The sequence below is a fragment of the Onychostruthus taczanowskii genome, unplaced genomic scaffold (genome assembly GCF_017590055.1).
Source record: "Onychostruthus taczanowskii isolate IOZ18803 unplaced genomic scaffold, ASM1759005v1 scaffold24, whole genome shotgun sequence".
Taxonomy (NCBI): Eukaryota; Metazoa; Chordata; class Aves; order Passeriformes; family Passeridae; genus Onychostruthus; species Onychostruthus taczanowskii.
In genome coordinates, this window is record NW_024499684.1 from 9,357,497 (window position 1) to 9,380,969 (window position 23,473).

The window sequence follows — 23,473 nt, forward strand, 5'->3', positions numbered from 1 at the left end:
CACTGATCTCAGTGGGTCTGAAGCAACAACATCAGGGGCCTTGGCTCTTGAGCTGCCACCACAGAGCAAGAGGCCCAATTCTACATCTTGTCAGAAGCACAAAGCTTTCTTCTGGCTCTACAGAAATGGCTTTACAACTCTTTACTTTAGGGGAAGGCACTGTCACTACAGCAGTTGCTTTACCTTTCAGGCTGTGTTCCACCTGTTTGCTCTCCAAAACCAAAGCCTTACCTTCCCCATTTTCATACTCATTCAAACATTTGTTTCTGAAGTCGGACTATGGCAAATACACTGTCAGCTTTTTGTACATCTCTGCCTCAGCAGCAGCCAAATCCCAATGTAAACTGCATTTATGTGTCCTAGCAGCTGTCACATGAAGGGGTGTTACTGAAAAGCCAACCCCCAGTGAAGACTTCAGTGTTTCCTGGTCACTGTTACTGGTGAGAGAAAGAACAACAAACAGCACTAGCTTTGTAATTCACTGGCAGAACTAACTACTGCTTTAAATTTAGTGGAAGGATTCCTGATCTCTCTTGCCTAGCCAGCACTTCACATGCACCAAAGACCAGCACGAATTCCATAAAGACATAAAGAGTCATTGCTCTGAAATGAAGAACATAAAAAAAAACAACAAACACCAAAGAGCACAGTTACATGTAAAGAGAAAGTTGCTTCTGATCTGTTCACATTCTCATGGTTTCTTCTATGAATGAAGAAGCAAAGCTCTTCATTCCCGGAAAAAAAAAAAAAAAAAGATTTTTAATTCCACAGATGTTAAACAGTAGAATTAACAAAAAAATGCAGAAAGAAGTAATAGGAGTAATTGCTGCAGATAAAGACCTCAGAGGGGAGCATGGATGCTGCCTTGGGCACTGTAACAGTGTTTTTCATGTGCTACAGGTCAACCAGGAGTTGATAAAATACCTCCTCTTCAGGGTCAGGAAGATCTCACCCCACACAGGACTGCTCTGGGCTGGAAGGCTCTGCACATGTGGCAGACAGTGTCCCTCTTCATGCAGATCCTTTGAACACAGATACCTCCCAACCCAGTCACACAGGCAGAATTCTAAAAAAGCAATTGGCAGGCTGCTTTAGCAGGCAATAAATAAAAAATACAGTTTCTTGGTAAAACTCCTGTGCTGAGCCTACATTCTGTTTCCAAAGGTCATTTACACCGACACAGAAGGCAGAGAGCAAGAGTTTCTTCTCAAGGTGGCAATGTCACTTTAGAGTAAACTATCAGAAAATATCCATCTCCCATGTCAGTCCTGGGCTGCTGCTGAGACCTCGAACTCTAATAAGAAGGCCCTTGTCTTAGCCGGTTTTAGAGGCCACAGACACATCCCATCAGATAATCCCCAATCCCTGTGCAAGGCCTGCAGTGTCAACAACCTCACTCTCCTCTGCAGGTCACCAGTAAAGCTCATTACAGGAAGCTGGCTCTGTCCTTCAGCAATGTGACAGGTGATTCTCGAGGAAAGGAACTGTTCTCACTTCCTGTAGGACTGGCTGCCTGCAGAAAAACATCGAGAAAGGGTCTGTCAGCTGAAAGCAGGATTTGTTTACAAGACAGAAGCTGCCTGAGGGCAATGCTTGTTCAACTTGTACCGGGACACAAACATCACAAAAAACATGCAGAAAGGCACTTTAACTCCTGATGCTGCCACTCAAAACTGCAAAATGCATTTATGGCAACCCCTTTTCAGGGGATATTGAAAGAACTGAAAGGGCATCACCAGGGCCCAGCTGCACTCCTGACAAAAAACATTCCCCATTCTTCTGGCAGAGATTTTTGTCCTGCCCTAGCTGCAAAGTGCCTGAGGCAGAACTTGGTACACTGCAAACAGCTTCAGCACACCCATGCAGAGTTGCCTGGAACAGACAGAGAATAAGGATCAGAGTGGATTAAACCACACAACCATGTCCACATGGAGCACAGTTGAAAAGGTCTAAATTTGGAGGTGCCTGTGCTCCCTGTGGAGCTCTATTTTCCAGCCATGCTGCCAGTGTCATCCCTGTGCCAGCTTGGAAGTGGAAATCACAGAGGATCCTAGCATGGCTGATTTTATTTGGAGGAGCTTGCTTTTGCTGTAGAGTTCAGCTAACAGCAGGGGCTGCATCTCAGGCAGGAATCTGGCCCCAGGCCTGTAGCTGCGCTGAGTACCTGGGCTTCCTCTGCATTCCTCAGGCATTCCACACACTCCATGCTCCAAGAGGAGCAGTCCAGCTAGTTCAGGTAGGTTTACATAAAATCAACTTGCTTCCAGAAAATACACCTGTAATAAATACTAAAATCAAACTAAAAATGTGCCTCTAAAATAAGTGAATGCAGCAAGTAAAATCAGAAAGTAATCTTTTTCTCATCATGTCCATCAGCTATAAAAACTTGCATTTCTTCAGAAATACTAAGAAATCCAAAAATTAGTCTTCCACTGGAACAGTCTCTTGAAATGTAAAATCCTACATACCTATGCTGCAGGCAAATGGGCAAATGGGAGGCAGCAGCTGCTGGAATCTACTGATTGCTGGTATCTGTGCATCTGATACCATTTTTGACCTACAGATGAGTCAGCTAGGAAATTAAAGGAGCAGTAAGCACAGAGCTTTACCAGGGAAATATTAGGGGATCACTTGCTTCAGACCTCTTCCCTGCATTTTTAAGTAACAGTTGAGAATTACCCTTGAGAACCTCAAGTTTCAGGTGCTTAAAACCCTTTTTAGTCTTTTAAAAGTCCTTACAACTTTCATGTAACTTTTCCCACCTATAAAGACCTGTGTGAAAGTCCCTGCAGGATGGACAAGAACTAATTGGTGCTCTGTGACAGCAGACAAGAAGGCTGGATACATGTACACAGAGTGAGTGGAAGATTAGTTGTTTGCAAAATAATTTATTTGCTATTTTTAGCAAGAAGAGCTTAACATTTAATTGCTGACACTGTCTCGTGGCACATGTGGACAGACAGAAAATGATAACCTGGATTCCCAAGCAAAAAATTGGGAGAAATGGTAAATGGACCATAGCAAGTTGGGATGCCTGTTATACATTCAGCATACATTCCCAGCAAAGAGAAGAAGTATAGTGTAAAACAAATAAAACAATAGAGTTGGAAGAGCTCAAGTATCTGGACTAACAGATCACATATACTGAATCCACAGAGAACCCCAAGTGATCTACTTTAGAGCAATTTAAAAATAAAATACTTTTCACACTGTGCCACTGGAAAAGGATTTTGCTCCAGAGCCTCCTGAAAGCAACACTGCTGTCACATCTTTCCCAGGACACTCTCCCCAGGAGTGTAAAGCTGCCCTGGAGAAACTAGAACAGGCAGATTTTTTGTGCACACACACACACACACTCTGTACTCTTCCTTCCTTCACTAGGGCTTCTTTTCAATGGGGCAATGCTTTTGGAAATGAACTGAAACAGGAACCAGGGACAGACTCTTGGGTGTTAACACCAGTTCCAGTCAGGGCAGAACAGTGCTGCTGTCACAGGAAACAGAGAGCACTCATGTCAGAGGTAAACCTCGGGGCACATGCAGCAAAGGTAAAGCTGAAAGAGCTGCATTACCTCAGCACAGGAGTGTTGAAGCAAGGAGCCTCCAGGTCAAAACCTCCTTTTGCCACCAGGAACATTCCCTTCCAATGCCTCACCTGTACTCCCTGAACGAAACCACACCACTTCTCTGCATGTGCAACTGTGTGGAACAATGAATGAGCAACACAGAAGGCTCAGAATGCTCTTTCCAGCTCGTTTACTGGGTTATTCAAATTATCTTCATTTCATTTTCTGACTCTGTAATGAGTAGCTAATGATATACACACATTTCCAGTTTCTTGGGAAGGTATTGACTTACTATGTTTTTGTCAAATGTTTCAAGGTAACAGTTACAGCTAAAGAATAGAGCTAATGTTGCATTGTGATCAAATAATCATCACTCAACTTGTTATGAGGCCATTCTCCTGCCATTTTCACTGATGATGGACACAGAGTTGTATTTGAATTCAGCTTTTCCTGTCCACAAGCCTGAGAAAAAGTTTGTTCATTACTGAAGAATGCACCTTTCTTCACCCTCCACCCCAAAAAACTCCACAGCTGACACACCACACATGTTTACTGATGTGTGAGCATCCAAGATCAATTTTTCCTCTGTATTGAGCCTGTGTTGCCTGGCTCAAAGCAAGTGCCCATCATTTTCCTCCATCCTCAAGTCAAAGCCATCCTTTCTTCTGAACCACCCACAGATTAAATTCTTTTTATAAACTTCTGCAGGCCACAGCATGGCCACGTGGCTCTTGAGTACCAGTCTCCAGCAGAAAGGAGACAGTGTGCTTGGCTCCCTGCTTACCAAGCTGCCCTGAGCCACCACCTGAGCTGCCTGACATCTGCTCTACATTCAGCTGCAGTGTAGACACACTCAAAGATCTGACTTCAAGCTACACAGTGGGATGAACAAGTGTCTAAAGAAAAGGAAAAACTTTTATGACATCTAGAGAAGGTCTAATCTGAGACTCATAAGCTTCCCCAAAAACTTCTGGGAATTTGGGTCACTTTTCTCCACCCAGAGACAGGAAAAAGCATGTCTTTTAACTGCTCACAAGACAGCCTGGAAATAGGAGCAAGTGTTCAGCAGGATATAATTACATGGTTGCACATCCTGCAGATGACAAGCACAATGTCATATACTCCTGGCACATTTGCAGCCTACTACTTCATTCCTGAAGAGTTTCTACAAAGCTCCCTCCTTTCCCACCCAAGGAATGACAAACAGAACAATGACATTTTCCACTTACTCTGTCTACTCCTTGTAGATCCTGAGGGGCTTGGATGGCTTGATTGTTGGGGTCCAGACTGAGAGAACTGGGGGGCAATGGCTGGGACCTTTCCCTTCCTAGGACTGCTGCTCTGGCCGTCAGGAGTGCGAGGGATCTTAGGTTTGCTGGTGAAGGCTAGGGCAAAGTCACTGGAGGAGGAGAGGGAAAGGGTAAGCAATCCATGGAGAAACACGTATGCATAGTCAGTCTGCAACCAAGTGAAACCTGAAGTACGAGCTGTGACAGCCTGGCAGGTGCTCAAACCTCAGGGAGGCTGCAAATGGAAAGGAGCACGGCACCAGAGGCGCTGCCTGGGCCCTGGGCTCTCTGCACAGCCTCCACCCTGGCTCTTCACCTGTCCGGCCTGCCCAAACCTCACTCTGCACAACAGGACTGAACAGGGGCACTTCAATTCCCTGCAAAGCAGTAACCGAGCTTCAGCTTGTTTTCTGCTGTGTTTATCACATCCAGTGACTCGCTCTGGGGTGTAAAATATACACAGGTCTGCTATAGCACAGGAACACACCCTTTTAGGGCACAGACACCACAATTTCTTCCAGGTACAGGTCAATCTTGGCAGACACAGGCAGCCTCCCTGGCTCCTGTCTGAGATAAGATTTGTAGAACTCCCTGAAGGCTTTGTCAAGAGAGCAAAAAGCTGTGATGGCATCTCTAAAATAAATTCCCTAAACACACAGGCTCCTTGATCACACTGAGAACATAAAGCAGGTGCTGCAAAAACACCATTCTTTAAAATTTAGTCAATAACTGTGTGAGGTTACACTGTCCTTCCTTGCCCCCCGCATAAATACAGTTTTTCCCAGTTAAAAAAATGGAGTCTACCAGGAAATAGCAAGTCTCTAAAATAATTCTGAATCTAAATTAATGTTTGCATTAGTGAGTCGATTTTCTCTTAAAAGGAGAAAAGGTTAAACTAAAGTAACAGCTGCATGAAAACTTCATCTTGTTTAAAAAGGGAAATAAAAGAGCCAAAGGCAGGACATCGAAAGGTGCCGTCTAAAAATCAGGCGATTCGAAATAGAAAGTCCCCGCGTTATTAGCTCCATCAAAAGAACCCTTTGTGACCATCAGAAGGAGTGATTAGGAGGATTTTCAAGATATTTAATCTCCCCTCCTTCCCTGGGAATGCTGCTGAGTCAGTACAGCTTAGCCCTTCCACAGCCCTGCTTCACCTTGCAGGGAGATTTGAGCAAGTGTTCCTTTTGTATTTTAAATAGCATTATTGTCTGTATTTTGCATATGTATGTGCTAACTGTTAAGGGCAGAGATGTGCTAACTGCTCTGCTAAGAACCGTCCCTGCAGCCCTCTACCTACGACTATTACAAGTGTTAATACTTGTCTCAGCTTCAAAGGAGCAGGTGGCAGATGGCAGCAGAAACAGATTGGTAAAACAACACCAAAAATAAGACTGGTTAGATAAAACCTCAAGGCGTGGACCACAGAGACATTTAAACATCTTTATCTTCATATAGCAGTGTCATTGTTATTGCTATTGCTTTTGTCATTTAACTCTCTCTGACTTGCATCAGTTGGAACAATCATTTGTTCCTGTGGAAATAAAACATCTGCAGCAGAAATGTCACTACTAAGGGCTCACTCTTCTCTACAGTTGATTTTGCATCCTTTCATCTCTGCGCAGTTAAGTTCTCAATATATACTGCTAAGGAAGAGGGGAAAGAGAAGTGACCAATTCCACAGCCCAGCTCAGCTCTCTTTTTCTCTTTTCTCAAGACCTCTTCTAGGAAGGTCTTGGTATTTGCCCCCAGGAAGGAGGCAAGTCTTACAGTAGACAAAACTATGAGCAAAGAATTGATTTATTAGTCTGTTTGTTTTGCAAACAAATTATAGCCTGCATCCAGGAGTGAAAGAAGGAAAAGGCAGGTCTAGGTATTGCAACACCAACATATTAACAAAAGACCCTTGACACAGAAAACCCTGTGCTCTCTTTGACTGCGAATGGCTGCATTCCTGTATCTGTAACTCAAGGCTGTGTTTGGAAATCCAAATTACTGCATGCATGCTGAGGAAACACAGGGTGAAAAGATATGATCTTCCTCTGCAGGATCCTGCACCTGTGCCTTCACTCTATAAATTCCATCCTGAGATTTAGACATATGTTTGTGAACAAATATTAAAAATTACTGGGAACACACCTTTTTAATAATAGGGGGACAAGATGCTGCCAATTTTACTTGCTTCCTGGAAGCAAAGCCTAAAAACAAATATCCCTATCTCCACCACAAAGCAAATAATTTGGCCATAAATTTCTATGGTCTATTTGTATGTCTATGATGTGCTTAGCTACTGTTACAACAGACAGCAGAAATAAAACCAGTAATGCTGGCCCAGAGGTATGACTACTAATCACTTCAGCTGAAACCAGTGACAGTTTGTTGACAATGTATAATTTCTCAGATCTCACCATGGGAACTGCAACTGGGGAAAAAAACTCAACCAAACAGCCAAAGCCACACCAGCCCCCCCAGAAAACCCAAACCCACACACTGGCATTTGTAGGCATGAAGGAATCAAAGTTCTAGACAAGGAATCTTTCAGAAGTGCTAGAGCTGTAATTGACACAAATAACCAAGCACTTCTGAAAAATCAGGTGCATAAAGAGCTTGTAAAAGCTTTCCTTTAACACATTTCCACCCATTCTGTGTTTTAGTTCTGGAACATATTTGCTTTCAAAATTTGTCTACACTGTTTAAAACTTGGTCCAATCTAATTAGCTATAGGAAAAAGCTGTTAATGTCTGAAGGACACATGCAGGCCCTGAAAACTTTGGTAGACTTTAGTCCAATTGCTAATTAATTCCTTGTTCTCATCCAAGATATAACATCACAGTTGTACACATGACAAAGGCTTCACAGAGGGCCTAAGGTGAACAGGATAAGCAGGATAAGGAGAGCAAGACCTTTCATTTTACAGGAATAATTTCAAGGAAGAGTTGAAACCCATTGCTGGGTGATCTCATAACTTTGCCTCCTTTGCTATACCCATCTAGTGGATAAATGAAGGACTCTGGTCAGCAGTGCTAGCAACTCAGCATGTTTAAGCACTCTTAACCCACTTAAATGCTTCATTTTTCTTCCTTCTGCATGTTAATTCCTGTCCTGTTCCCACAGTCCTACCTATTTCTTTACTAATAAATTTTTTTTTCCTGGGCTAGTGTTGAGTCATCTAAGGAAGCAATAAGGAAGTTTTATTTTCAGAAGGCTGCATTGAGCATACATGTGAAGTTCATTAATAATGTCTTGCTTGAGACTTCTCTCATTCTGAACCAGATGCTTAGAAATTGAACAGCTGCCTCTGGCACAGCAAAGGGTATTTTGTTTGGCAAGCACCACCACAGCTGTCTCAGGCCAGACTGCATCACACGACTAACTTCACAGATTGTCTTTACAGCAGCATGGAATTAGCTGGTAAATCCTGTCAGACTCCTCTCACAATTTTAGGTATTCTCTGGATAGATCATACCTGTGTGATTGACCATTTCCTTTGTTCTCAGTGAAGTCAGCAGATTGAGAAGATAAGGTATCACCAGCTGGGATGTGTTGGTCCATTCTATGACCTGATGCAAATACTTCAGACGACTTCATTTCAACTGCTGCTTTAAAAAAAAACACCACAGTTTAGTGAGGAGTTGTCTCCTTACAGTTTTATTAGAAATACAATCAAGTCACAGCTCCTGCTGTATGAAGGAAACCTTGAGATTTTGGCAGGCTACTGAGTTTGTGTGGCAGAGTGTATTAGGGCTCATCACCTGAGCAAAACAGCTGCAAGTGTGATAATTTAAGCCCTTATGCAGTTGGAAAAAAAAACTGGCTACACTGTGCACTTGCAATGGGATAGGAGCATGCAGACCTGCAGTTAACACACATCAGCTATGTCCAATATCTCATTACAGCCACAGGAACACAACCCCCCACACATATCCACCGTAACAGGGCCACTGCAGACAAAAAGAAATGTTTCACACTTCTGTCAGACTCAATTTCTGCCTTACACTAATGGGGAAGTGAAGGACACTCAGTTTGCTTAGAACCACAAGGCTATCAAGATGTGCAAGTTCAATGACAGCTTAGGGAAAATCCCTAGCTCCAATCCTGCCATGCTCAGGACAGGCTGCTGTCCTGGTTTGCTCTCATGCTGATAAGAATGCAGATCAGGTCGCTCTCAGACAGGCATTTTGCTGCCCAGCACATGTTCTGTCTGGCATTCAGCATACTAAGTGTAGGAGGATGACCAGGGTTCATCTTTGGTCCACAAGTTTTCTGCCCACAGGAGACAAAAAATAAAAGAGAGCAAGAATTATCGATTCTTAACCAAAGGATAAAGGGGGAGAGGATGGACTCCGACAAAATCAGACCAATTCAAGAACAACCAAATATTTCCAGAAGGACATTAAGAACTGCACTCGTTTCTGGAAAACAAAAGAGGATCAAGGTTCCTTGAGGCTAAACTTAGCCTCCTTGAGATAGCCCCTTGAGGAGGCTAATTGTTCACATGAAGCTTTTATTCTGTTTTTTTCACTCTCTGTCTCTTACTATTCATTTCATGACTTGGCTGCATGAAACTGAGTCCCAAGGTACTCATGTGATGCTGGGAAACAAATATTCTGAAATAAGCAGGCTCTTGGTACTGCAGAATGACCATCAGACCAAGATCAGAAGTTAATAAACAGCATATTTATTGCACAGCAGAGATGTCTGGCAGAACATCATGAAAGCCTCTAGGAGCAGTACCATTATTTTTACACATTTCTGTTCCCTGCTGCATCTTAGAAGGCAACAGAAGAGAAAGGGTTATTTTCCATTGTCTTAAATTAAAGCCTTTTAAATTTAAATATTACAATCCCCATTGACTTTTGGAAAAGTGGAGATGTTCAAAGACCCAGCTCAATTCTAATCCTGCAGAATAAAGTCCTGTCACTGACATAACAACCAGGAGGTCCAGCAGTGCAGTCTCTCTTTTCTCTTCTCTTCCACCTCATTTCTAAATTCCAAAAGACAAGAAAGACAAGCACATATGTCACTGCTACTTGCAAAAACCAAAACAAACCTCAGGCCATCTTTCAAGTAGCTCAACACTATTTCATAGCCTGGATTAATGCCTGGAAAAATTTCCTCTGTCAGACACAAAAATTATTTGTCTTTTTACATGTATAATGCATATAAACTAGCAATATGTTGTATACTCTGATCTCAAAGGTTTTTCTATAGAAAAAGAATACAATCTAGTAGTGTTATTAGTAGCCACCTGCATATAATTTTGACTGAAAGCAGCTAACAGAATGTTTTAAACAGAGGCTACAAGCAAAGTTCTAACAAAATGAAGCCTTTAAGCTGGCAGAAGTATCTTCAGCATGAAGGTTTTAAATCAATATTCATCAAAAACTAACAACGTTTACTTTGCTGACTGACTCAGGCTGACTGTTTAAATGTCTTCACAATCTCTACAAAACAATCACACAGCATCAGCAGCACAGCAAAAGTGACAGAGCTGAGTGCACGCATCTCACTGGAAAGACATCAAAATCTGTTCACTTGGGCTCTGGATGGCTGCAAAATGCCTTAGGAATTGCACCCAGTTACACTTTAAAACACCAAATAGGAACATCCTTGATAACTACTTGGCTTAATTTTCTTTACGAAGCACAGGTATGTAAAAATCCATTCTTTTTTTTTCTTTCTCTGCAGGGAAACTGCCAAGTCAGGATGCTTTTACTTGGTTTACAACCTTTGCTGGTGTGAGTTGCTGCCCTTGGTCAGCCAAACTCCCTGAGCTGTACTCAAGGTGCACAGTGGAGAAGTGGAGAGCAGCAGCTCCCATTGCTACACAACAGCAAGAACCCAAGTGCCCATCGTGGGCAGGAGCTTCTCCTGCTCCTGCCCTGCACCCCTGCTTCTCCTGCTCCTGTCTGCATGCTACACTTATCAGCTCTAGGCATTACGCAAGTGAATTCCTGTCTGCAAGACCTCGGTTACTTTTCTCAGAATCCTTTTCATTTCCTTTAGGAAATTTAAAAAAATAGAAGAGAAAGTAAAAAGTATGCTATCCCTTTACTGCTTCAAAGCATATTTTTCAGAAAAGAAAAAGCACACTTTGCCTGAACTTATTAATAATTCTGTCCCGGATATGCTGCAAGATCCTTTATCTATAACTGCTGAACATTTTGCCTTAGATCTGTAATTGCAAATGTTAATTAATCCCTGCAGGAAGGTTGAAACTCCAACATCGAAAGTTCCAGGATCTCATGGACATCAGAAGTTCAGCAACTGAGTATTTCAGAAGGTTATAACCTTTTAAATTCCATCACATGTTTCTGAGCTCTCAGGCCCAGCTGAGTTTGCATTAATTTCAGCTGAAGCTGCAAGGACAGAATCTTTAGCAGCATCACCCACAATGCAGCCACACAGCACCAGGCTGCCCATCCTCCACAGCCCTGGATGGTCTGAATGCAGTTGCAAATCTCAGCAGATAACTGCAGCTGCCTTCAGCTCTAACACTGAGATACAGCCAACAGAGCCTGCAGGTGCCAGCAGACAGTGATTCATTTAGCTCCAAACAAGGGATATTTGATCAAGCCAGGGGCTTTGGCTGTTGGGAAGTGCACTGTCTCTGCCTGCAGCTCCTTCCCTGGGCAGGGGGCATTGCAGAGTATCCTTCACACACTGGAAGCCCAGGGTTTGATGCTTGGCACTCCCACAGGAATCAAGATGGAGCGAGGCAAGTGAGACCATTGGTGTCTGCTGGGCACACGTTACCTTCTGTGGCCTTTCATTCAGCTGGAGCTGAAGCGTGCTGCGTGCCCCAAGGTCCTGCAGACTGACCCAGGCTCTATAAACACAGTTCTGTTCCCACACTACACTAAAAGAATCCCCAGTCTACAACACACAGTCCAGGCCCCCTAACCCTGCCCCAGTCAAGGAAGATGTCAGCAGTTAAGAAGAGCACCCACAGGCCATCCTTACATGAGGGGGAAATGCAGAAGTCAGAAATGCTGGACTGTCTCCCACCACAGGCGGAGGAAGGACCGCTCGCTGGAGACTGCAGCTTCTCATCCCTATCGTGACAGGAACTGGTACTGTTTTCTGGCCTGGAGGAGAAAGGAGAATGCAGGGTGAATGCTTACAGTATAAAAAGTTTAATCAGAGTAAATTCGAATTTCTTCTAATTGCCTGTAATGACATAGTACACATTGAAATTATTTTATATTTCATATTTAGAACCAGTACTAAGGATGCAATTGAACTGCTTGACTGTAGCTCCCCCAAACCAGCTGACATTAAACATATTTGAAATTGACGTTTTTTCCTACTGCAATAAAAGAGACGAGGAAAGAAAACCAAAACCCCCTGCAGTCTGAAGACTCAAAAATACCACCATGACACTTAAAGATTGAAACGGGCCTGAGAGGTCTTCAATACTTAGCTTTTTCAAGGATTTAAGATTTGCTTCTGAACATTACAAGGATTTCATTTTAAAAAGCAATATGCAACAGACCTAAAGTAGATAACAAATAGAACTCTTCATTTCACAATGAAGGGGATCAATGGGAAACTGAAGCAGCTGAAGGACAGAACAGGGACACAATTGCTTACTAGTAAGCCATAAAACACAGCACAAGTGAGAGGGTGTGAAAGGTGTGTGAAAAGAAGTTGGCAGACATGAAAAGTTTCCCTGCCCAATATCAGGTAAAGGTAACTAAACTACATTTCTAGTAAAAAGGATGCAGTCCAAGGAGGCAGTTAATGATTTCACAGCTAAATCAGTTTCTAAGGAAATAGCTAGCAGAATATTAAGTAGTTCAGGCCCCTTTGAGTGATCTCAGCCAGTGAATCTTTAGAGAAGGAGGGAAAAATGAAAAAAAGAAAAAGAAGGCAGCTTTCCAGTATTTCCTGACTCCCTCAGCTCCATACAGCAAGAGCTTGTCCATACAGGGATCCCATGACAATTCATCTGAAGTAACTAGAGCCTTGTCTGCACTGGGAAGTCATAGAAAAATTAGCATGAAATGGCTGCTTCATGTGCAGTGGCTATTCTGCATTAATTTTCTGTGTGAATACTTCTATTCAGCACTAAAGATCTTCACCCCCCTCCCTTTTGGAGGTATGAACCAACAACTCAAAGAGGCACGTTATAGTATCTCCTCAACTGCTTCCTCTTTCATGATGTTTTTAAATGGAATATATTACATTGAGTCTCACATGAAGAACTTCAAACAAGTTATATTCACTTCAATTTTGAATGGAAGCATTTACAGAAATTTTTAATGTAGTTTAACCACTCTGTTGAACACAAGACTTCAGATAATTCAGATGAACTGTCCTGGATTGTATCCAGTAGGCAAACTGTACCCAGGGCAGAAGTGTCTAACATTTTTCATGAGATTTCACATGATACAAGCCACTAAATTTATTTAAACTACAAAATACATCCAGTTCAGATATTGCTTGCAAATTAAGGCAGCTAAGTTTTTATTGTTTTCCTCCTGCAATAATTTCCAAGCGAGTATTTCCTTATTTTAGTAAATGAATTTGTACTGAAATTAGAACAGCATAAAAGCATGAAAGCTTGTCCTTTTCTGCTGCAAAATGTAGTCTGAGAATGTCTTCATCTATTCACTGCAGTTTCCTGCACACAAATTAGTTAGGTACAAAGGACAAACTTCTCATTCAGGGTGGTACTGCTTGTTTCCTGCTTAAAACATGGGAGCATCAAACACTCACAGTATTTCTACCATTTGGGCAGAGCAGGAGGGAAATTAATTTTCACAGTGCTAGATTTCTGCTGTTTACATTTCTCCTCTGTAGTTTGCATAGCAAGGCAGTCTGTGAAGGCTGCTTCACACCATCAAACTAACACTTCTCTCTGACCAAGAGCTACCAGAACCAGCGTGACAGAAATGTGTTTTTAATTTGTATCCAGCAGTGACCTGAAGCCGTCTTGCAGAGGCACAAGCTGCACAACTGAGAAGATTCAAGTTGTGCCAAATACAAGAGTCACGTCATTCCAGGATCCTGGGACACTTAAGTAAACACCCTGCCTGGGTAGATGGTGCTAAAGAGAGGCAGCAATCACTTCCAGAGATTATTTCTGATGCAAAAATTGCAGTGCAGTACGACACCGGGAAATAAAATCCACTCCCATGGGTTTGACACCATTTTTTTGACTTCCCAGAGGAAAGTAATTTCATTTTCACAAGCTTGGTTTTCTCTCCACTTATAAAGCAAGAATGTCATGCTTAGACACTTAGTGATAATGATGATTTATTCCTGAAAATATACTTTCTAAATAGGCTGTAAGACTGCCTGACAGGGACTGAAATGGTTCAGGCCTTAAACATTGCTAGGAAGGAGCTTTGCCCATTATAGCAAAAACAGAATAAAGAAGTTACAAACACGAAGCACCCCTCCTTGAAGATGCCTGGCTGGAACTTTGAATTGCAAGTTAAGCCACCTAGATAAGATAAAGGGGACATTTTATGTTCAATCATCTCAGGTCTAGGGAGAAGCAAACAAGAGAGAAAGGAATGCATCCACAAGAATGCCAAATGCAGAGAGAATCATCCCTGGCTGGGTTTGGGGTGAGGGAGACCACAGCCCAGAGAGGCCAGGTTTACACAGACTCCCCCTGAAAAGAGGAGGGGAGGCGGTTTTGGGTGTAGCCTCTGGTCAGAGGCACTGAACACCCATCCTCCCTTACACAAACTGGCCCAGCTGTGCAACCCCCAACCCCACAGGTCACATCCATGGGATACTGATGTGGGAGGAAGCTGAGAGAGTGTCATAATCCATCAAAGACCCCCAAAGCATTCCTCAGACTCATTCCTAAGGCCTTGCACCTCAGGACTGCACGTGAGGCAGTGATGCAGCAGCCGCAGAGCCTGCTGCAAGAGACTGTGCCAAACTGCCCCCCCAGGGGAGGCACCTGGGCATTCCCACCTGGCCTGAGCATGTCCTCATCCACTGCATTCTGCGCTTTTTGGGGCACCCTCACCACCAAGAAGACCAGAGCTGGAGAGGATCAACGGAACATCCTTGGGATCCACAGAGTGGTGAGACTTTCTTTCATCTGTCTCTGTCACTCTCTGTACCCCCACCTCTTTTCTGTTTCTTTCTCTTCCTTCTTCTCCCTCTCTCATATTTATTCAAATAAAATGCACAATATTGACTTTGGCAAATGGTCTTGTTAGCATATTAATTTGGGCAGAGGAATTTCGAGTAACTTTAAAAACTGGACTGTGACACTGCCCTAACAGCCAATTCCACAGAATCAGTCCAGGTCTCCAAGCCCACCATGGGTAAAATACTGTGCAGGGCAAGTGGGACCTTGAACTCTAACACTGACTCCACAGTAAAGTGGCAATGTACATTTAGGCATAGATAACCAGTATATGTATATTTAGGCATAGATTAACCAGGCAGACAAAGTAGGGCCATGTTCAAACAAATGCCATTTTGTCCAGGCCTGTATTCAGAAGAAAAATTAAGATTTTAAGGCAAATTCTGCCATGGGATAGCCAAAAATTCTTCTGCTTTGGAAGTGTTTCCTTCACCTTGCTTTTTTAAAAAATAAATGTCTTCTGGGGTTTTGTCCGTGCCCAGATCTGGTATGTTACTCTTGTCTGTTCCAAGGCCCTGGTAACCTAATACATATAATCCCATAAGAATGGTACCCCTGCCAAAAAGGTATATTTGGATAACTCAGGAGGGCTCCCAGTCAGGCCACCTGCTTGTAGGAATGCTAATTCCAACATGAGACAGTGGGAGGCAAGATAAAGCTGTGACCACTCCTTGTCCAAAACAACAGACTTCACACAGAGTCACCTGCACCTGTGCAACTTCATCAGTCCTCACTGTCTTCTGTACCCACTTTCCACACTAAAATGAGTAGGGAAAGTACTTTAAGAAATAGAAAATATGAACAGAAAAGCAAAGAGTAGCAGAGGGACAACATGGACAATCCTCAGGACTGATGTGTTCGAAGAACCACCTGTAATTTCATTACATTGTCATGTTTCAGGTTACCCACTCATTTTAACACACCCATACCAATCCTGGGAGTCATGAGTACTCTCATCATACTTTGTTAGTCTTGTAGGGTCTCAGATTAAGTAGCCACAGAAGTGAAAACATTAAATCATCAAAATAAACATCACAGCTATCTAGACTTGATCAAATCCACAATTATGCAACTGAAATTTAAAAAATCATTTAAATTTGGGGTCTCATTGGTATTTTACTTCCTCAGTCAGGACAGTGAACAGGACAAATCTCATCTCAGAAATTAAGATATACTTGTTCTAACAGAAGGCAGAGACTATTCAAGAAGCTCTACATGGCAGGACTCCTTTATTCCATTTATAGTAAGCCTTCTACTCTGACCCAAATCACACCAAGGGTAAAGTGCCATACATACTTCTGATGGAAAATGTACTTCTTCCAAAGCAGGGAAACACAACATAACAAGATTTTTATCCTATCCATTTTCTTTTTCATCTGTCCTCTAACAAACCTCCCCAGAGCAAATACACTTTCTTCCTTGTGAAGTGGAAGATCCCAGGCATTGTAGATGTTTGGTGCAACTTTCCAATGGAATATTTCACAAGAAGATGCAAGAACATGTGGGATATAATGCAAATTTAAATCAACCTGATCAGTATATATATTCAACTATATATTTTCAGAATGTGACCATAGGCAGTGGACTTTTCTCTGCCTGCAATGTTCTGCTCTTTTTTTTTAAATTATCCACAATGAATGACAATGGCAATGCACTTTTAGATAGAGAAGGTTTAGCTATTAGGCATTGTTATGGGCTTCTTTTCTTTGTTATGCTTTTTAAAAGAGCTTAAAAAATCCAACTTGGTCTCATTTGTTTGGACTTACGTTAGATATGCAGTTCTGTGATAACCTGGTGTCACAGGTCTCTGGAGAGGCTTATCTATACTCTGTTGGACACTAGCAAATTGCTTCTTCTTAGTTTTTGGAGTGTGAGTCATTATCTGATACACAGAAAATGAAGAAAAAAAAAATAATGCAGTGGAAAAACAGTTATTTGAAGCCATAGAGAAAATTCTATAGAAACACTGAAGGAGAAATTAAATGGTGTCACTGGGTAAAACTGCCTGGAATCACTGAAGGCTCTTTCACGACATCTCCTCTCAGGTCACTTTTCCATCATCAAGATTCTGCACTCTCAAATCCAGAAGGATTGGATTGGGTTGGAAAGGTTCACAAAGACCATCCAGTTCCATCCTCCCTGCCATGGGACACCTTTCAGATTGCTCAAGCCTTATCCAACCTGGCCACAAACACTTCCAGGGATGGGGCTGCCACAGCTTCTCTGGGCAACCAGTGCCAGAGCCTCACCATCCTCACAGGGAGAAATTTTTTCCTTGTATCTAATCTAACCTACTCTCTTTCAGTTTGAAGCCATTCTCCCTTGTCCTATCACTACATGATCTTGTGAAAAAGCTCCTCTCCAGCTTTCTTGTAGACCCTATTAGGACTGAAAGCCCACAATAAGGTCTCCCTCGAGCCTTCTCTTGTCCAGGCTGAATAATGCCACTCTCTAAGCCTGTTTTCACAGGAGAGGGGCTCCAGCCCTTTGAATATCTCAAATTAGTCACAGCAGACTAAATGGCATTCATACAAACTTTATGCTTTTTTACTTAATAGCTTTTTGCTGCTTGAAGTAAGGCAGACAATACTTGATCCGGCACAACGCCTGCAGGAGCAGTTGACTTTTCAACTTTTTTTTTCTAAAATAATTTCAGACCAGCAGAATGTTCCAGTTATTAACCTGCTCAGTACTTTGCTTTGTGTGCTCAGAGTCACTGGTGTAGCACTAGAACCCTAAGGCTGCCTGTAGCTTATTATTAAGCCACAGCCTGACCACCCTCTGTGAAAGGGTAGCTCCTTTCTCACACTGGTTCTGCTTCTCCTGAGCAGCAGCTCATACACACACTGTGAAAGATCCAGACTGCTCTGCAGATAGCACCTGCCTCTTCAAGCAGCAAATTGAATAAAGTGGTGAAACTACTGAAATGAAACACTTAACCCAGAAAATTAATTTATTTTAAGATTCTAAGGAGTGGTACTCACTCCCAAGTACTCAGTTGTTAGCAGCTTCTCTCCTGAAAGCTCCCCCAGCTGAGGCAGCAAAACCTCATCTTTGTCCAGATCAGGCTCCAGGATGTCATTGTCCTCCTGCAAGGCAACAAGAAACTCAGGTGTGCAAGGAAGCTTTAAAGCTGGTAATTAAAAAAAAAAACAAAAAAACCAACAAAACAAAAAGCTGGTCCTAAGACAGACCCAATCCAGATGAAGAAAATGTTCTTTGCTTTTGAAACCTGTTGTGACAGTAAATGAAAATGACAGTCAAAAACAGTAAAAGAGAAAAAGTAAAGGAATCATTCTAAAACTATTGCATAGTTATGTAGAGAGTCTGGCATAAACTCCATTAAAAACAATGTCCACTGGACTCTGATGAACTCCAGAGCAAAACGAAAATGAAAAGCAGTTTTGCTTTTGTGAGATTTAGACTCAGTTTTAAATAGTCACAATCAGCTCCTAATTACCTGGAAAGCTGGGTATGTGTGAAACATAACACAGATGATGGCAAAAGGATAAACACTTGTAGACTAGGCAACAATCATCTGTATCAAGCAAAAAACAATCACCCACCCCCCACCTCCACCAAGAAACCACACTTCAAAGTCCACAATATAGTGTATTTTTACTGGGGGTGGAAGTTGCAAAGATAAGCTCTATAAATAGGTTGGGGGGATTTTTTTTTACAAGGTTTGTTAATGCAGCCAGTCGTACTCCCTGACATTATTTAACCTGCCAGGTAACCGAGGCTGAAAGTGTCCCCCCTCTGCCTCCTTGTACAAAATAAGGACTTTGCCCAGGTGCCATCACTCCACTGCGGAAATAACACAATTGGTGCCCTGTTCCCCACTGCTCACAGGCTGCAGCAGATGTTGGAAGCCAAGCCCGTTAATGCAATGGCTGGAAGCCCTGTGATTAAGCCCTTTCTTTTGATGTACTCTGTGGCTGAAGTGGATTTTCACACGGCAGCTCTCTGATTTCATTGCCAGGTGCTGAGTGACAGCGGATCAGAGGGTGTCTGATAAACCGTCACTGTACAGTCACCTCACACAGCTCCAGCTTGTAACCAGACTTGGGAGTCAGAGCTACAATATCACATATTCTCTTTAACAAGCAGCTTTTCAAGATGGTCCAAGTCAAATAAAAAAACAAAAGCAAAGGTCAAATATTGAAGATGAATTAAGTTAGTATTTAACAGACCAGTCAAGAGAATATTGAGCACCAGGAAATACACGCTGTGACCGTGGGTGTCAACCCCAGAAGGCTGACATCTCAAGGCTGGGTATGTACTCCAGGAGCCAGTGTATCCTAAGCTCAACACTAGTTAATTTAAAGCTTACCAGACAAACACAAAAGCCAATTTATTTCTGAATAACAGCACACACCCAGACATTTTTTATATGGTTATATACTCCAGCATTACACAGTACCGAACCTTAAATTTCTGAAATCCCAGAATTTTCCTCTAACAGGCTCAACTGCATCTTGGCCACAGTGTTTAGGAGAAAGTAGTCATTACCACAAGATCTGCTCAAAGCCAGGAGAGAATTCATCAACTCTAAATTAAACACAGATAAAAGCAAAAAACCCCTATGAAAGGTAATAGTAACAGCACAGGGAACATTTGCATGCTCTTGTAAACAATTAAAGCTGGAGCAAAAGCTGCAAATTAAGGCTGCATGAGAGTCTTTTTGTTGTTTCTTAAGTTGTAAAGGTATAAATAAAGGTATTGAACAACATCAGTAAGCAGTCTGAAAGCATGTCACTAAATTGGCAAAATTGGCAATATATGGACATATCCTGAAATGTATTCAGTCTGTAGTAGTTTAAAAGTTACATAAAAGCAAGACTTTTGATAAGATTTTCCAAAACTTTCTGTTGCCAGATCACAACATCAGATGTTATCACAGAACACCATTGAGAACAATAACTCACTGCAATTCCAAAATACAAAAGAGTTCCAAGGATTGAGGTAGTGAGTCAACAAATCTTTGTTTATTTAACAAAGTAATGGCATTATGCATTACTGCCATGAGATTTGTAAACTATATTTTCTAAACTGAGGGACTAAGAAACCAGATGTCCTTGTAGCAGAACAGAATTACAGTTCCCACCAGTAATAAGGATTCAGAATGTGTTTCAATTAATGTTACAATTTGGCTTTTCTTTTTAATAAAATGGCAAAGCAAATGAAAAACTGGAATTGGACACAAAAGCCTACTGTTATTTTTTGAGTCAAATAATAAGAAATGCCAGAAGTCCATTTTATCACATGATGGTCCAGTGGCAAAAATACATTTCAAAAGGATTTGACCTAGAGCCTTTGCTGGGATTGTAAGCAGCAGCAACTCATCTAGGGGGTAGAACAGGAGAATTCACCTTCCTTTCTTTCCCAGGAACAGGTAAAGTGATGGACATGTTGAACATTATCATGCAATTCAATGTCACACCTTTCAGGAAGGAGCTCCTTATCCATGTGTTTTCACAACAAAACACAGTATCCTTTAAAATACTGAAGTTCAAGCAAAGGTATAATGACCTTGGATTCTCACCACACACCCGCGACACTCAAAGCCTTGAAGCATCAGTTAAAAGGTGTTAAGCAGCATTTTAAGCAAAGGGAACTTTTAATGATTAATCTCCATGAAGCCCATCTTGCACCAAAAGCCTTGATTTTCATTGGAGGAGTGGAAAGATTATAAAAAACAGACTTCAGGATGGCAGGAGGTGAAACAATTACAATAATCTAATCCTACAAGACAAAAAAAAGTTTACTGGATTCCCTTACAACTCCCTGCGAACTCTCCCCTTAGAATAAAAAGAGGAGAGTTGATTGTTACATCAAACTTATTTTCTAGCTCTAAACTGAGAATTTCCACATAGCTCTAACTTTAGGCAAAGGGATTACTAGCTCACCACCTATTGTGCCATAGCACAAAAGGTATACACAAAACAAAACAAAAAGTGGCTAAATAATGCAACCAGTGCAAGGCTTCCCTGGACACTGCCAGGCAAAGGCTGGATCCTGCATGATGCTGCAGCCCACAGCAGCTGAGAGCACACCACACCTGTTGCAGTCAGGATATTTGCATTTTTTATGTGCTCTCAAAACAGTAAAAGGTCAATGTGCACTAGAAAATGCATTCTGTCATGCTGCAGTAATAGGAAAAATTTTAGACTTGGTTTTCCCTAGTCACTGTCATTCCCATTAATGTGCAATGAGCTACTAAAATGTGGACACAACTAAGTTTTACCTGTCTTATTCTTTGTTGGTTCAGGACCAAAAACTTGTTTTTAGTCTAAAAGCATGGTATGCAGTGAATCTGTTCTGCAGTAACACTTCTAATACAAGAACATTTTGCAGTTCACTCACTCTCCATGTCACTGACTTCTTCAGGGCCAAACACGTGCTATGATGTATTTGCACACATACATACACCTAAGTATGCACAAATACTGTTTCCAGGACATCTTCTATAGCTGTTTTAAATTTCACAAGCAAGGCTTCTCAATAAAAATGCAGTGGGGTAGATTTCCTCAAGATAAAACTCCCACATAACTGCTGACACTGTATTTTCAAGCCTCTGCTGTGCACTTAGGGCAATGCAGAAATGGCAACACCACCAGTGAAGACTGGGTATAACATTTCCCTCACATGATTTACATCTTGCTTTGGTTGTTAATTTAGGTGATCCAGTATGTTGTGTTGTCTACACCCATGGCTCTATGAAGACAGCTTCTCAAAAGATGTTAAAATACTGGTGCAGAATGCATTTATTAGCAGAAAAGGAAATACAAAGCTAATCAGCTTATATTTACTATGACATAGTAGTTTCTCATGCTTATTTTATTTTCTCATGGGACTTATTCCTTATTTGTAATAACTGTTTCTCTTTCTTACATTCCAGCAATTTACTAAATATATTTCAAAGTTTTTAAACAGCAAATAAAGTCACACCCTGAATAGATAATGATACCTTAAGAAAAAGTGACAACCTGTTCTCTTCACTCATGTCAAGCTACAATCCTTTAATTATCACAGAGGTGGTGAGTTGCTAAAATAAAAGAGTAGGAATTCAAATGAAGAAAAGGTATGGAAACAGATCCAATTTTCTTGTTAGTGCAAGAGTAATTAAGTAAATGTGAAAACCAAAAGCAAAACTAGAAAACTAACATCTGGTTTATTGACACAAATATTTTCTTTCTAGAAGGTTAAGGATTTTTCTAAAAGGTGCCAGAAAGCCTTTACTTACTTCCTCATACTCCTCTTCCTCATCATCATCAGACACAATACTATCATTGAATGGCTCTTCTAGAAAGAAGCAAAACAAAATGGTGTTAGTTAAGTTACACATGTACAACTTAACAGGATCTCATTATTACCTCAGTTTTACAGGAGCAAGATTTAACCAGCTTCACATATAGACATGTCCTTTTCAGGACAACTATTGGAATAATTTGATCCTAATAAGCATTCTACTAAAACACTGAAATCAATTAATATTTTGGAAAATGGCAGAAATAGAAACACTCTGGAATAGTTACTTTCTCATAAAAGTTACTTTCTCATGTCCATGGTGACATCTCCCTGTATTTACAGACAAGACTTGTATGAAAGTGTGTGCACTTGCAAGTTTGTCTATTTTTCAATTTTTTTTTATTAAGAAACTCTATTTCTCCCTACAAATACTTTAATATTAAACTGGTTTTGTATATAAAAAGTTAATACTCATGCAGAATACTTACTGTAAGTTTTGGACAAAATTATTTTCTCAGGAAAAGAGTGGCCAGGCTTATACTGGAAATCATAAAACACAACTTGTACTCATCAATGACTCTGATAAAAGCTCTTAAAAATGCCATTTTCAGGTAGAAAAGGAGTGGTTCTATAACCTTGATGAACAAATATTGTATAGTGACAATACAGTGCTTAAATTCTTTATTTGTTCTTTTACAAGCTAGAACTTGTAAAAGTTCTAGCTTGTAAAAGAACAAAAAAAAAAAAGAAAAGAAAAAAAAAGAAAAAAGAAAAGAAAAAAAAGATAGGTTGTGTTCTCTTTCCAAAAGCCAAACAGAGCAGTTCAACTTTTTCTATGCTTATTGTACAGAAAGATGCAACCAGAACTAATCTCCTTTTCTTTATTTGCTTTCTCTTTCTTCAGTCTTCCTTTCAGTCACAGGCAACAGATAATTGAATAAATATTCCACCTTCTCAGTCTACATTAATGGCATCTACAACTCTGATGACCCATAAACATCCTCTCCAAGAAGGATGGTCTCTGCTCCCAATTCAGGATGAGCCATTTCACATAAAGCTACACCTCAACAGAGCAACAGATGAGCACAAACAGACCTAGTCCCTAAATCCTATTTTATAAATTTCTACTGCATTTTTCCAGTTGGCAGCAGTCTCTCATTACCATCAGACCACTGGCATGAAAGATAACAGGCAAGGTAATTTTATTTATGATCCCAAAACTTTGGAATTGTGTCTTACTGAGCCTTTTATTTC

At 41.3% G+C, this 23,473-nt stretch overlaps 1 protein-coding gene across 1 annotated transcript in view; it reads right to left on the reverse strand.

The window, feature by feature from the left end:
- Positions 1 to 470: 470 nt before the first annotated feature.
- The window catches only part of ARMC9 (armadillo repeat containing 9), a 56,974-nt gene continuing 33,971 nt past the window's right edge, over positions 471 to 23,473 (reverse strand). The window contains exons 20-26 of the mRNA XM_041405686.1: positions 22,215 to 22,273; positions 17,953 to 18,057; positions 16,735 to 16,850; positions 11,815 to 11,939; positions 8,318 to 8,447; positions 4,795 to 4,964; positions 471 to 1,513 (exon numbers count right to left, since the gene is read on the reverse strand). Coding sequence (XP_041261620.1) covers positions 1,491 to 1,513; positions 4,795 to 4,964; positions 8,318 to 8,447; positions 11,815 to 11,939; positions 16,735 to 16,850; positions 17,953 to 18,057; positions 22,215 to 22,273 — 728 coding nt within the window. The 3' untranslated portion in view covers positions 471 to 1,490. The remainder of the gene's footprint in view (positions 1,514 to 4,794; positions 4,965 to 8,317; positions 8,448 to 11,814; positions 11,940 to 16,734; positions 16,851 to 17,952; positions 18,058 to 22,214; positions 22,274 to 23,473) is intronic.